Source organism: Felis catus, chromosome A2 (genome assembly GCF_018350175.1).
Source record: "Felis catus isolate Fca126 chromosome A2, F.catus_Fca126_mat1.0, whole genome shotgun sequence".
NCBI classification, from domain to species: Eukaryota; Metazoa; Chordata; class Mammalia; order Carnivora; family Felidae; genus Felis; species Felis catus.
In genome coordinates, this window is record NC_058369.1 from 146,669,884 (window position 1) to 146,684,786 (window position 14,903).

The 14,903-nt window shown below is 44.9% G+C and overlaps 1 protein-coding gene across 3 annotated transcripts in view; it reads right to left on the reverse strand.

Annotated features, from left to right (window-relative positions):
* The window catches only part of TSGA13 (testis specific 13), a 93,026-nt gene that overhangs the window by 4,861 nt on the left and 73,262 nt on the right, over nt 1–14,903 (reverse strand). For 2 of the 3 annotated variants that reach the window (XM_019825810.3, XM_006929378.4), the window contains exons 2-6: nt 9,222–9,318; nt 7,919–8,089; nt 5,785–5,863; nt 3,861–3,932; nt 2,744–2,950 (exon numbers count right to left, since the gene is read on the reverse strand). In XM_019825810.3, coding sequence (XP_019681369.1) covers nt 2,744–2,950; nt 3,861–3,932; nt 5,785–5,863; nt 7,919–7,941 — 381 coding nt within the window. In that variant the 5' untranslated portion in view covers nt 7,942–8,089; nt 9,222–9,318. Of the gene's footprint in view, nt 1–2,743; nt 2,951–3,860; nt 3,933–5,784; nt 5,864–7,918; nt 8,090–9,036; nt 9,200–9,221; nt 9,319–14,903 lie in introns of those variants that run through there. The other variant, XM_006929379.5, reaches the window with a different exon arrangement.

Genomic DNA, 14,903 nt, shown 5'->3' on the forward strand with positions numbered 1-14,903 from the left:
GAACGGAAAAGTATTTGGAATCCAAAACAGCACTAGCTAAGGACTACAACAGCATGAGTTTGTGTAGCTCGTCTCTAGCCCCATATCATTAGCCTGTTTCCTACTTTCTTCCTGTCTGCTTCCCCCTCTCTCTGTGTTCACTCCCTACCTTTACCCTGTATCTTTCTCCTCCCTGTAGCTTCTGCTTGTTTGTTTCTACTTCCCTGTAACTTCAACCTGCCCCTCCTCTGCTTTCGTGGTCCCTGCACCACCCTCCTCCTCCTGGTTTGATTTTTTTCTGGCCTCTCTCTACCTGCCCGGTCGGCTTTCACTCTTACCACCTTGATCTTCCCCTTTTCCAGACCCAGAGGCATGGAAGGAGGACTCTGTTTGGCCTGGGGATTTGGGTCGTTGGTAGGCTGGCTGGTTTTGGTGTTGGTTTGGCTTCTGGCTTTGGGGTTTTTTTTGTTTGTTTTCGTTTGGGGGTGCCAATTTATACCACAGGTCACCGATCAGCCTATGAATTTTGATTCACTGGCTCTGGTGCCCTCCTGCCCCCACCCCAGGTCCCCAGCCAGCTGCACAAAAGAGGATCTCTCAGGGCATCCTTTTCTTCACGGACTATGGTGGGGCCATTTCACTTAGAAGGGACTGTGAGGATAGCGATCACTTATAGACATGCCATCTCCGCTCTTCGACTTGCCTACTGGAACCCACCCTCCTCTAACACACATGCCTGGGCATAGCAAAAGAATGCTTCTTCTGTGTATGATCTTCGGCTCACCAAAGACCGTCACTTTTGTTTGGCAAGAGAAAGGGGGGTGGGTTGCAGTATGAATATGAAAGAAGCATTCTAGATGGGCATATCCTCCTTCTTGAACTTGTTGCTGACAGTCCATAGAACTACCATGGTGTCAGTCTTTGACAATCGGTGCCTTAACTCTATTAATGCAATTTGGTAGCACAGTTTGCTCATGAATATGATCAGGTCCTGCGTGTGATTTGCACAAAGTTCCAGCTGTTGGAAGAAAGCTCGTCTTGCACCAAGTTACGTGATAGTCTTGTAGTTCCTTCTCTACCTTGAGCAGGACAATCTTAGCCTGGCATTTGTTCCTTTCTCGTTGTGCATTACCCATCACCGTGAGAAGTAACCACTGAGTTTACATCCAAAGGGCACAAATTCTGAGACTCCAGAGACCCTGGGCAATGAATTAATTAGCCCATATTCAGCATATATCATTGCATATTAGCATCTTATCCCCCATTTGGAGAGGAATCTTTTACCGCCAATCCTCTAGCAACTAAGGAAATACTAACCTCAAATTCACCACTTTGTGTTACAAGGGTCTGTCTCAGGTAATTTCTGTTATAATTAGATTCTTTTGTTTGCACTTTCACTTTATTCAATTTCTTCTTGTTATATTAGGCCGGCTCTCAAAGCTGTCAAGATCTTTTTTAGATCCCGATTCCTAAATATCTTTTAAATTGATTTTCTTCACTTCCTCGGCTATTAATTTAGTTCAATTCTTCAGCATCTCTCCCCTTAGCTGTTGTAGTAACATCACAATGAATCTTTCTGATTTGTATCTCTTCCCCAACGAACACAACTTTCTCCTCCAAAAAACGGTCTTTCTAAAATGCCAATTTGATTGTGCCTTTTATGTCCTGCCATTTACTCTCTTACATCTCCATAAGTGCTCCTCACTTTCTTGTGTCTTCATGTGTCTGCCTTTCCCTCTGATGGGGATATTCTCCTGGTCTTTTGCCAAGGATCACATCCTCTGTAAAACCTCCCGGATCACTCCCTTTCCTCCGACAAAGATACTAATCTCTACGTGAGTTCTATATCTTGCATATTCTTTAAACTTTTTTTTTCAACGTTTTTTATTTATTTTTGGGACAGAGAGAGACAGAGCATGAACGGGGGAGGGGCAGAGAGAGAGGGAGACACAGAATCGGAAACAGGCTCCAGGCTCTGAGCCATCAGCCCAGAGCCCGACGCAGGGCTCGAACTCACGGACCGCGAGATCGTGACCTGGCTGAAGTCGGACGCTTAACCGACTGCGCCACCCAGGCGCCCCATCATATTCTTTTATTATCCATATATCCTGGTATATTATAATAACTTTTCTATTTCTCATTTATTGATCAGTCTCTCCTACTAGTCTCCAAGTTCCTTCAAGATAGAAACTGTCCTGAAAGCATCCTTATATCTTAGTTCTTTGTTTAGCATATGGTCAGCAACCGTTTACCGGATTGAACGTGAACTTCTGCAGTGTAGAACCGAGTCCCAGATGTCTGGCTGTTGTGATGGAACATCCTCTGCTGTGTCCCTCTCCCCTTCTCCTGACACCCAAAGCCGTGGGTATAAAGCATAATCCTTTCCCCATCTCCCATTTGGTTATTTCTGTTCCTCGTTCCTCATTTCCTGATTTATCCTTTGCCACTTGACCCTCAACCCGAAAGCCAGTGGCTAGTTCACCTTTGGGGAATTACAAACTAAGTGTCTTTGGCCAGGGAGGGACAGGTTCTAATGAGGACCCTCTTTTCTCCACGCAGTGGAGTTTCATGACACGAGCTTGTGCAATTCTGGTTCTGAGCCTCTCCAGATTCCTTGTGTGTGCAATACACAGCAAGGCAGAGGAAGAAAGAAGATGACTCCTGACACCATCTTCCACGTTAACTTAATTCCCCCTTCAAGCCACCTCCTGATTCCTCAGGGTCCTTCCTCAGGGTGCCAGGAAGCTTCCCCAGGCGCCGTTACCTTGAGCAGCAATTCCTTGGGAAAGTATTTGGGTGCGATGTTCTTTCCTTGCTGGTCGAATGGGCAGGGAAGTGGGTTGTTGGTCATAATCAGTAAGGTCTTATCCTGATCGTACTCTGTTACTTTTAATGTGAAGCTTTTGATTTTCCCGTTTCGAGCCAGGAATTTCTGCAGGGCAGTGGGCTTCAAAGGCTCATAGTACTGGGCCTGAGCAACACAGAGGTTTCCAGAGAGACAAAGGGATTAGATCAAGAGAAGATTAATCAATTGGCTAGTCTCTTAGCCTCTGTGGGGGAGGGACAGACGCTGCACAGGGGCCGGACAAATCTGCTCGGAAGCAGATTGTACAGAAATCTGCTTGGTTTTACAGAAAACGTCTGAAGCCCTCTGTCCCTCTCTGCCCTCAGAGCATTCCCCACAAATAGACGAAGGGGCGAGGAAGTGAGATGGGAGGGAAGGTTCCCACCTAAAAGGAGCAAGATGACTTAGTCCTCCTGAAAAAGTGTAACATCGTGCCCAACACGATGGGGCAAACAGAAGCTTCCATGTCAAACCTAGGTGGCCTTCTCTACAAGTCCGTTTGAGGCAAAGGGAGAGATCGCCAGGCACCAAATCTCCTTCCTTGTTCCGGGATACCAACACAGCCCCTCTCTCCATCTCCCCACCCACCAAGAGTTCTCCACGGGCACAACCACATTAACATGCATAATAAGCACGACCTTATAGAGGAAAAGCAGTCACAAAAGACTGCGTGTCATTTAAGACGTGGTGGGGGAAGGGGCGGTCCCGCTAAATTTGCTTTTCCATCCCTAGGAGGGAGGCAGAGGATTGGCGAGGGAGAGAATAGAATAGCTCCTATTAGAAATAGGTTTTCTCCACTTAAAAAAAAAATTAGCTGCAGCCAACACCCCCTTCCCACCTCCTCCCTCGTCCCTCCCTATCACCGTACCCAGCACTGCCACAGGCCTGGTGTCCTAGGACAGCCCTGCTTTCCTGTCCCAGGAGTCTGCGCGGTCACAGAAGCTGGTGGCACCAGGAGGCATTTGGGATACCCTAGCAGTGGCCCTGCGCCGGACCCTTAAGGATCCTGGCGGGGATGAATGCTTTTTCCACCTACCATATTTGGATGGACGGTGTATTCCTGAAGGTTCTTCAGGACAAATTTTGAAGGGCCGACGGCGTCAAAAATCTAGAGACAATGATTGAGATCAGGAGTTTCCCACTGGACCTGTCCTAAACAGCATTCCATTCCTTACCTCACCTCGCCCTAGGCTGACCCTAAAAACCGGTCAGAAGAACAAAGTACTCCCAGTTTTGTACCCTGGGATCCCGGGATGCGGCCACAGCCAGGAGAGCTACGTTCCGAGGCATCCTGACAGAGCAGCTTGTCCGTGGAAAAGGTGGGCCTGCTTTATTATGAATGTCAGATAAAGCTGTGGGGGAGGGAAGTGGGTAAAGGGCAGCATTAAAGTTCAGATGGGGACAAATCACTCCAAGGGATCACACCTCTTCCTTCTGCCTTTTCCATTTCTATAGGGGTGAAATCTAGTGAAAATCGACATGGAGACGCCCTCTCTGGGAGAAAAGCAAGTCATAAAAGGGCAACAACTGAAGGCTTGTGGTGCAAGGGAGCCCTAGGGATCACTGCCTGCCGCTCTGGAAGCAGACACACAGAGGAAGAGAGAAACAACGGTGCATTTTGCTTTTTTTTGAATATTTCGACAGCACACGATTCTTCCAGAAGTGATGGCAAAAAAAATAATTGAATGTTGGTCATACTTTTGTCCACCGCTTTGCATTTCTCTGCCGGTGGACGCGCTGGTGATTGGCAGACTGTTGGGGTGTCGCGTCTGGTCGTACAGTTGCCGGGCCTTCTGCATCGCCTTCGCTGACCCCGGTGTTGCTGCCTAGCCTCCAGCTCAGCCCTAACTTATCCACAGATGAGTCCAAAGGATGAGGACAGAAGGAAATGAAAGCCGAGTTACCTCCTTTGGACTTGGCGTAATCGGAAATCAGAAAAAGAGGAGGAGTCACAATCCTGTGTGTGGACCAACATTTCCAAGGATTGCCAGGCCCCCGAGGAGGTGATATGGTAAGGTGGGGCGCGGAGGAAACAGAACATGCGCTGAGAGGTGAGGAAAGGGTGGATGTGAATGGAAAAGAGGGAAGGCGTAAGGATGGGACAGAACCGTGCAATGGCGGAAGGTGTTATGTACCTAGAGGAAAATGCCAGAAGCTGGCAATGCCCAGGGGTGGGGGTGGGGGTGGGCGGGGCATGTGGACTAGGAGGAGGCCTATCAGAGCCATGCCATACATCCCATTAGGAACAATGGGAAGCAATAAATCCAAAGATGCAATGATTTAATTTTTGGAAAACTGAAATCCCTTTGTTCAAAACAAAGATATGTTAGGAATAGTCCACTTCACAGATAGGCTACGTATATTCAGAACCACAGAAATCTCAGGAAGACGTGAGAGAAAGATGTGAAGACTTTTCTCTTGTAGGTTTTTTTAAAAATTAATTTTAGGGGGGGGGAATCTCAAAGGAAAATGTTTTTACTCTTGAATTTTTCTGAAGTGTTGCATCTCAGCTCCAAATGAGTCTACGGCAGTTGACTAAGCCCACGGCAGTGTCCCAAGTGGAATATGTTTTTAGTTTTACGTTGAATTGTACTATTGTGGCTGGTAAAATAAGAGTTGGCCTGGAAAATTCACTTGAATATGAAAAACCTGGGGAAGCAACCAAACCATCCAATGGAGTTTTGCTGCAAGAGGTGTCCATAAAGCCTAGCTAAGTAGGGTTTCTAAGATAGGCTTATGGTCCCTGGCTTCTAGCCCTGATTTGTCGCAGATACATCCCTGTCTCTTTTCTATGTCTCTGTTTCCCTTTCATAAAATTAGGATAAATTACCCTTGCTGTCTGTACAAACATTGACCGTTTCTTGCTCTTCAACAGGAGGTCTGTGAACCCCACTTCCAAAGTACTCAGAGTAACTCCAAAGAAAGACTATACATACACATTTACTAAGGCTCTTTCTTACCTCATCGTTATCAACCCCTATTCCTTTCTCAAGTTTAACTGAGCTGGTTCCTGGAGTCGTTGATACGGCATCTTGGAACCTGAAAAAGCGGAAAATCCAATGGTATTTGCTTACTCAGAGGCCTGGTCGTTGGCATATTCTCAATCTCCCTCAACAAAGTTTGGGAGCCCGACGTAGAGGAGCCCAATTTGGGTGGTCACTAATTGAATATGCACGTATAGTAAAGAATAGGATTTGATATTATCCAGCCTGAATTCTGGTGGGGGGGTGGGGAACAAAACTTCAGTTCAGTGAGTTCAGCAAGTGGGACCTCTTGGAGATATGATGATATCTGATAAGTTGAATTCTTCAGAAATAAGGGTGTTAGACAGCTTAAGGACATTCTTTCGGGCACCTGGACCTTTATAATATCCTTAAAGACGACCTACTGTTTTGAATGCCCACCTGCCTGCTCTTCTCCACAGGGAAATGGCTCTACCTTTGCCAATAATTAACTCGTGATTCCATGAAAAGGGACATTATTAGTGGAACTTCACAACTAAATTTCCAATTCTTAATGACTATGCTTGGATTACTGGCTCCCTCTTGTACCTCACCACATCTACGTTTCTCTGTCTAGAACTAAGATGGTAAAAATCATGAATGGCAAATATTCTCATACTCTGTTTTTTCTCTTAGTTTCAGATCCCCTGCCCAGATACCAGTTCCTTTTGGCGAGAAGAGGGAGGGAGGCAGAAGTTGCAATATTTAGTAATAAAGTGTTTTAGATTCCATATTTTAGATTCCATGACTAATTCCACTAAACCCATTTACTCCCTGAACATAGGGAAAGATGCTCATCAGTAAGACTGGGTTAATGTTCAAATAAATGGCCTGCTTCCTCCTTGGAGATAATTCCCGTTTGGGTATTAAATAGCTCACATTAAATAGAAGGCTGGGACTACCTGAAGTAGACCTCTCTCCTCTAAAAATGAGGGTGGCAGGGGCGCCTGGGTGGCTCTGTCGGTTAGGCGTCCGACTTCGGCTCAGGTCATGATCTCGCAGTCTGTGAGTTCGAACCCTGCGTCAGGCTCTGTGCTCACAGGTCAGAGCCTGGAGCCTGCTTCCGATTCTGTGTCTCCCTCTCTCGCTGCCCCTCCCCTGCTCATGCTCTGTCTCTCTCTGTCTCAAAAATAAATAAAAACATTAAAAAAATTTTTTTAATAAAAAAATAAAAATAAATAAAAATGAGGGTGGCAGTGTAAGGACCAAACTAAGAAAAACAGAACTAGCCAAGCTATGTAGTTGGCGGGTCAACTGCTGTAGGAGGTACGAATCATCCCCAATCCAGTATCAAGTCCCATTCAAGCATGGCTCACTTCCACCTGTCGCTGGCTACCAACTCCATCCTTAACTCAGGCCAGACGTCTTAAAAATAGTCTCAAGGGGAGCAGGTGACACATTGTGGGTAGACCAAAATAAATTCATCCCCACTTAACATCTTAAAGGTGGTACCTTTTTTATGTGTCCTACTATCTTAAGTCATCTAATAATAATATACTGTAATCTTTATTGTAGCACTTTTAAAAAATGATTCTCTATTATCTCAAAGGCAGCACAGGATCCCAGATACTCTTTATGCCAATTTAAGGCATAGAGCTGTGGGGGAAATTCTCCTACAGCCCAGCAGTGTCCACCAGGGACAGTCTGGTGCCTTACTTTTGACAACTCTATTCTAATTGCTGCACGAAACACAGACCAAGGTCCGGTTTTTGATCTGAGGACAGTCAATTAAAATATTTTTTAATGTTCATTTTTTTATTTTGAGAGAGAGAGAGAGAGAGAGAGAGAGAGAGAGAGAGAGAGCGCGCAGGGGAAGGGCAGAGAGAGATGGAGACAGAAAATCCCAAGCAGACTCCGTGCTGTCAGTGCAGAGCCCGATGCAGGGCTTAATCTCACAAACTGTGAGGTCATGCCCTAAGCCGAAATCAAGAGCTGGACGCCACCCAGGTGACCGGCTGAGCCACCCAGGTGCCCCTAAAACATTTTTAATGAGTCTACTCTGTGACTAGTACTGTTCAGAGTGATATGGACTACAACAAATGTTTGCATAAAATCGTCCTTATAAATTAGTTGGGCAAAGAAAAGTACACACTTGGTTTGTCTCTTTTGGCCCATCGCTGTTCACTGCTAAGTGGGTCAATCCAAGGCAAGTATTCACCCAGAGGCCAAAGTCAGCGTCTCCAAAGAGTCCAGGTTCTGTAGGGACTCAATTCAATCCATTTCTTCCTTAGCACACACTGTGTGTCCAGCCCCGTTCTTGATCCTGTTTTGGAAACAAGGCTGGTGGGTGCCGTTGTGAATGCAGAGAATGCACAAGACGTGATGACCTTTGTCCTCAAGAACTTAGGTGGTAAACGGTGGAAGGGGTGGGTGGGTGGAGGAAGTGATTGTGAAGTGTGAAATAGAAATGACAAATACATGCTAGTACATTAGGTGAGTCATTTCACCTCTCGGGGCCTTAATTTCCTCATTTGTAAAAATGGAGAGAGTTAACCAAATGATTTAAAGATAATATTCTAATTCCTTTTGACAGCGCGAAGAATTTTCCTACATAAAGACCTGAAGTAAAATCCATTCACGGGTTAGTCGTGGGAGAGAGTTGGAGAGCAGCCATGCTTTAATTTACATCCCCTTTCAATACAACCACCCTCTCATAGGTTAGGTCTATAAAACCAGGGAAAGTGTGTGTATATGTTGGTGTGGGAGGGGGTGGCAGGAAGTTGCTATATTTCTTTGATATGAGCAACTTAAAATGGAAGATAAAAGTTGACGGTGTACAAGCCACTATTTCGAGAAGAGAGGTCAGTGAGGCTCACGGGGATGTTTCCCAAAGGATGTGGAGCTTGAGCTGGGCCTTATAAGATGGTGTGTGAAGTCGCCTGACGGGAAGGTATTTGTCGTTGTTGTTTTAAGTAGCAAGACCTAAAAGTGGATAGGTAGGGTGGGATCAAATCATGGGGGTCTTGGTAATGAAGGAGGAACTTTGATAAGGTCTTTCAGCCCAAGCTCCTATCAAGCCCATGGGTTTGGAGGAAAGATCTGCCTTAGTGTTGAGAATGTCGATAAGTGATTATTTAAGGTTTCTATCTAGTTTGGTTGTCTAGACATAAACCCTAAAGACAATTGTCTAGAGTGTATGACTAGACTGAGCTAAACTCTGAAAGTTCCCTCAAGGGTAATAGACTAATGAGGTTTTCACCCTTTTCTCACCTTTAATTTACTGGAATCATGAGTCCAATTCATGCGGATACTGAAACTAAAATAAAAAGAAGCCACCCAACTGGAAGGTACAAATCTTGGGTTGCTTTTCTGCAACGCAGGGTGGAAAAAACCAAAATCACACAAACACAAAAATGACACCCAGACTAAAAATGGAAAGATCTGGTGTACAATACCTTGAAGGACATCAGGAGACCTTAGTTCATTGAGGAAGGAGAGATTCCTTGGCACTGAAAACTTCCGTTTTGAAAGTGTTTTATTCTTTTCTTGATTCTGGAGGAGACACAGGAATTTGTGATGAACAGGCAATCTAGAATGCTCAGGTGTTCTATGTTGGAGTGAGCACAAAGGCTTCAACAAAATCTGCACCGATCTGCTCCAATTTGTTTTTTTCAACCTGTGACTTCCCTGTACATACACTGACCTTGTCATCATATCTTAACTTCTACTTCATTTTTTCTTAATGTTTATTTACTTATTTTGAGAGAGAGAGCGAGAGAGAGAGGGAGAGGGAGAATACCAAGCAGGCTCTGCACTTTCAACACAGAACCCAGTGCAGGGCTCAATCCCACGAACCGTGGGATCATGACCTGAGATGAAATCTAGAGTCGGACGCTTAACCGACTGAGCCACCCAGGCGCCCCAATCAACCTCTACTTTAACCTATTCCTCAAATACAGTGAACTTTCTCTCTTATTCCCCATACTTAAAACCCTCTCCCCACGTCTTCAAACCATTTGAACCTTCTTCTTTCTTTATATTACCACTGAGGTCTTTCCTCTTTAGACAAGACTTTCCAGATCAATCCAATCCCAAACTCTAGCCTGCAGGCACTGCTTTTTGTGCACGCAATTCTATAGTATCTTGTAGTTTGACCTGTACTTTTCTTCTGTGCAGGTACTGTTTGCCTCCTACACAGTAAGCTCCTTGAAAGTGACACGTGAGTTATATATATATTGGTCCCCCCCCCCCAACTACCACAGTGTTTTGTATATTAGGCATTCAAACTTAATATTTACTTCCGTATGTTTCCTGACCATTTGTGACATGTTAAACACCATCCTAGGCAATGGGAACAAACATAAATCCCAGTCCTTGACCTCAAGGAGCTCATAGTTTAGCCAGGAGGAGATGAAGAAAGAGTTCAATTCAACAGATTGCAGTGCATGTATCAGGGATCCGTTCAAGGGGCTGTTGAATCAAAGAGGAAGAGCACTAAACCCTGGGAGACATTTGGAACTAACACCTAAACCCGAGTCTGGAAAGGTGAGTACAAGTAGCTTATGCCTGGAACATAAGATTTAACATAAAAGCAGCAAGAGATGAGACTAGAAAGGAAGCCAAGGTCCAAATCCTAGAGTGTAGACCCTGATAGAAGCTTGTAAGTCACCCTATGAGTAATAAAGAGCTATCGAGGGATTAAGTTGGGAGATACATTGAACAATATGTATTTTAGAAATACAAAAATGGTGGCAGAGTGAACTATATATTGGAAAGGCACAGAGGCCTTTAAGAAGGCTATGGTATGGAGGAAGGAGTGAGAAATTAAATGGGTCGCAAATTTGTGCCATTCACCTCTGTCTCCCAGCCCTGGATGACCTATGCAAAGATGGCCAACCATATTCTCTCCGCTAGGGATTTGAGAGCTTGATAAAGACACAGAAAGATGGGAGATGATCGTAGCTGAATTGTCCTCTGCAGCATCCCAGGCAGAAGGGCTAAGCCCCGCCTGCTGAGGTCCCCAGAGCCGCTACAGATCTAGCCCTCCCTGACGCATGGTTATTCAGTTTTCCCTTCAATCTGGGAGCTTTCCCAATAGCTTTTTGAAGACCGTTCCCCTCCTCCTCCCGCCCCCCCCCCACCCCCCCCCCCCCGCCTTCTTTTTTTCCCCCTGAAACTAGCCAGCGTTCATTTCTGTTGTTTGCAATCAAAACAAAACAAAAACAACACCTAAACTGACAGAGGCTCTAAAGCCGATCAGCAGCAGTTGAGGAGGGATAAATGAAGGACCTCTGAAAGATGTTAGGAAGATAGAATTAACAGGACTTGTTAACCAATTGGATCCGCAGGCTGGTGGATATAGTCACATTTTTAGCTTGGTTGCTTGCGTGGATAGAGGTGCAATTGACTACATTAGAAAATAAGGAAGATCGAGTGAATTTGGGGGATAAATGATGATTTGTGGTTTGGGTTGGTTAAATAGGAGGTGCAGGTAGGGACTTGGTCTCATAAATGGTTTAAAAGATGGGTCGGGAGCCAGAGAGAGGTTTGGGATAGAATTATTCATTCGGGAGCCAGCCTCAAGTTATAGGTGCCCCTGAAAGCCATTGGAGCAGATGTGATCACACAGGAGAATCGGTGAACTCAAGACACAAAGGCACAAGACAGAGCCCCGGGCGATGCAAACGCCAAAGGAAGAGCAGCCTGAGCAGATGTATAGAGAACACTGAAAAGGAGGGGCCAGAGGCTGGAAGAGAACCAGGAACAGAAATCTTCGAAAGAGTCGACACCCGTGAAAAACGGAGAACCTCGACCTCACCCCAGCGTCGAAACCGCAGCTTTTGAAGGTTCAGAAAGCTGTTTTTAAAACTCAAAAAAGTTGTCAAAGCTTAACAAACAAGCCAGCGCCACTGACTGTAAGGGAGATAAGTCTAGACTGAACGAACCTCCTAAGCTGGAGTTCATGGCAGAGCCAGGATTTGCTGGAGCGAATGGAGAGAAGACAATGTGAATGTGTCACACATTCTCCACTCACGGCCTTCTTTTGCAGACACGGGGTGCATAGCGACCCAAACTTGGGTCCATTGTCCCTTTTCACTGCATCTTGGGTATCGACCTATGACAGGACCTGAGAGTGGGTCCCGCATCCCTTCATCTCCACTGGCTTTTCACATCCAAATGGAGGCCTCACAGACCAGGGAACATCCGGGTAGTGAGGATGGGGTGCTGGGGTGGCACAGGGCATCCTGGGAGACGTGACCCGAGGAGCAGAGAGCAGTGAGTGAGGGCACAAGCCTGGAAGAACTCCTTGGGGAGCCATTTTCTTCCTCTCCTCCTATTTTGGACGGCTTATAAAATAGAAACGTCTACCCTCTTGAAAGTAAGAGTAGCGGCACATAGTGCTGAGCAAGGGGAACTTCTCTCATTCTTGACTCTCCCTTTCATAAACAGCCCGCCGGCAGCGTGTGGTAACCCATCTGGGGAGGCTCTTCCTTGTCAGGGGGCACTCACTGTCGATCAGTGACTAGATACGTCTTTCTGGTGAAGAGGGATGTGCTAGGAAGCCAAAGGTCTACCTAGGCCCCAGCCATGCTCTCCAAACTAGCTTCTAGCAAACAGACCCACAACCAACAAACCATGAAATTTTGAATGCCTCTGACTCCTGCACGTTTGTATTAATTGCTTCAGAACCCGTAGGAAGAGATGTTTGGTACCTCGACTGTTTCGGCACCCTGGCTACCGTAAACGCTGTGGCTGTAGTCTTAGTGGTCTCCATGGGTGCGGAGACCAGAGAACCGGGAAAGAGGGGGTTCAGAAAGGTATCTCCTTAGCAAAGCAAAAAATGAAAGCCTGCGAGAAGCCGGAGCCTGGGCAGGGAGTTTTGCCTGGCAACCTGTCTTCCATCCGCGGGCAGAGCGGGGCTGGGATTTATAAATTCATTCATCCCAGCTTTGGCCGACACCAAATCTGAACAGAACTAGCATTATTCAGAGATGAATGAATGGAAAATGATTTTCAGAGCTAACGAATTTTATGAGGAGGAGAATGTAGCAGCAGTAACAGCCACCCTGGCTTAAACAGGAAGCTAAGGAAGACTGCCAAAAATGGAGAGACATAGAGAAGAGCAGGAAATTGGGAATCTGGGAAATACAAGGCCATGCAATTTGTTTGTAGATCTATTAAAAACATGGGGATGTCTATACTACCCAAAGCAACCTACAGATTTAATGCAATCCCTATCAAAATACCAACAGCACTTTTTTTTTTTTTTTACAGAACTAGAAAAAATAATACTAAAAATTTTATGGAACCACAAAAGACCCCAAATAGACAAAGTGATCTTGAAAAAGAAAGACCAAGAGGGGAGTGAAAAGGAAAAACTCCCCAGTGGAGTGGGATCGAGACCTGCGTTGGGCTCCACACTCAGTGTGGAGCCGGCTTAAGATTCTCTCTCTCTTTCTCTCTCCCTCTGCCCCTCTCCCTCGCTCATGTGCATCCTCTCTCTCTCTCTAAAAGAAAAAGATAAACAAAGCTGGAGATATCACAATTCCAGATTTCAAGTCATACTGCAAAGCTGTAGTAATCTAAACAGTATGGTGCTGGCACAAAAATAGACACATGGACGAACAGAACAGGATGGAAAGGTAGAAACAAACCCACGATCATATGGTCAATTGCTCTTTACAAACGAGGCAAGAATTGTCTCTTTAACAAATGGTGTTGGGAAAACCGGACGGCTATATGCAAAAGAATGAAACTGGACCACTTCCTTACAAACACACACACAAATAAACTCAAAATGGATTAAAGACCTAAATCTGAGACCTGAACGCTTAAAAATCCTAGGAGAGAGCACAGGCAGGAACTTCTTTGACATCAGTCATAACGACATTTTTCTAGATATGTCTCCTGAGGCAAGGGAAATAAAAGCAAAAATAAACTATTGGGACGACAGCAAAATAAAAGGCTTCTGCACAGCAAAGGAAACAATCAACAAAACAAAAAGAAAACCTACTAAATGGGAGAAAATATTTGCAAATGACATACCCAGTAAGGGTTACTATCCAAAATATATAAAGAACTTCAAATACTCAACACCCAGAAAACAATCTAAGTAAGAAATGGGCAGAAGATATTTCTCCAAAGAAGACATCCGGATGGCCAAGAACAGACACATGAAAAGATGCTCAAAATCACTCATCACCAGGGAAATGCAAGTCAAAACTACTCTAAGATATCACCTCACACCTGTTGGAATGGCTAAAATCAAAAACATAAGAAACAGTGTTGGTGAGGATATGGAGAAAAAGGAACCTTCATGCACTGCAGTGGGAATGCAAACTGCTGTAGGTACTATGGAACACAGTATGGAGTTTCCTCAAAAAATTAAAAATAGAAATTAATGTTGCACTATATATTAAGTAACTATAAAAGAAAATATTCCTCAACCTGTTTATTTATTTTTTAAGTCTATTTATGTTGAGAGTGACAGAGACAGCCTGAGTAGGGGAGGGGCAGAGAGAGAGGGAGAGAGAGAGGATCCCAAGCAGGTTCCGCACTGTCAGCACAGAGCCCAACACGGGGCTCAAATCCACGAAGCCGTGAGATCATGACCTGAGCCGAAACCAAGAGCAGGACGCTTAACCAACTGAGCCATCCAGGTGCCCCCTGCTCAATCTGCTTAATTGCCATGACATAAATCTGTCATTTTTGCTATCACTTTCCTATTTTTAATAAATTGTGCTTTAGTTTTTATCTATTAGATGAAATGGTAAAATTTAAACAACATATATTGTACTTGAAATAAAAAAAAAGAAATTAAAAATAGAACTACCCTATGACTCAGTAATTGCACTACTGGGTATTTACCCAAAGAGTACCAAAACACTTCTTCAAAGGCTATATGCACCTCTATGTTTATTGCAGCATTATTTACAATAGCCAAATTATGGGAGCAGCCCAAATGTCCATCAACTGATGAATGGATAAAGAGGTAGTATATACATACAATGGAATATTATTCAGCCATTAAGAAAATGAAATCTTGCCATTTGCAACAACATGGATGGAGCTACCGAAGTAATGCTAAGTGAAATAAGTCAGTCAGAGAAAGACAAATACTATATGATTTCACTCGT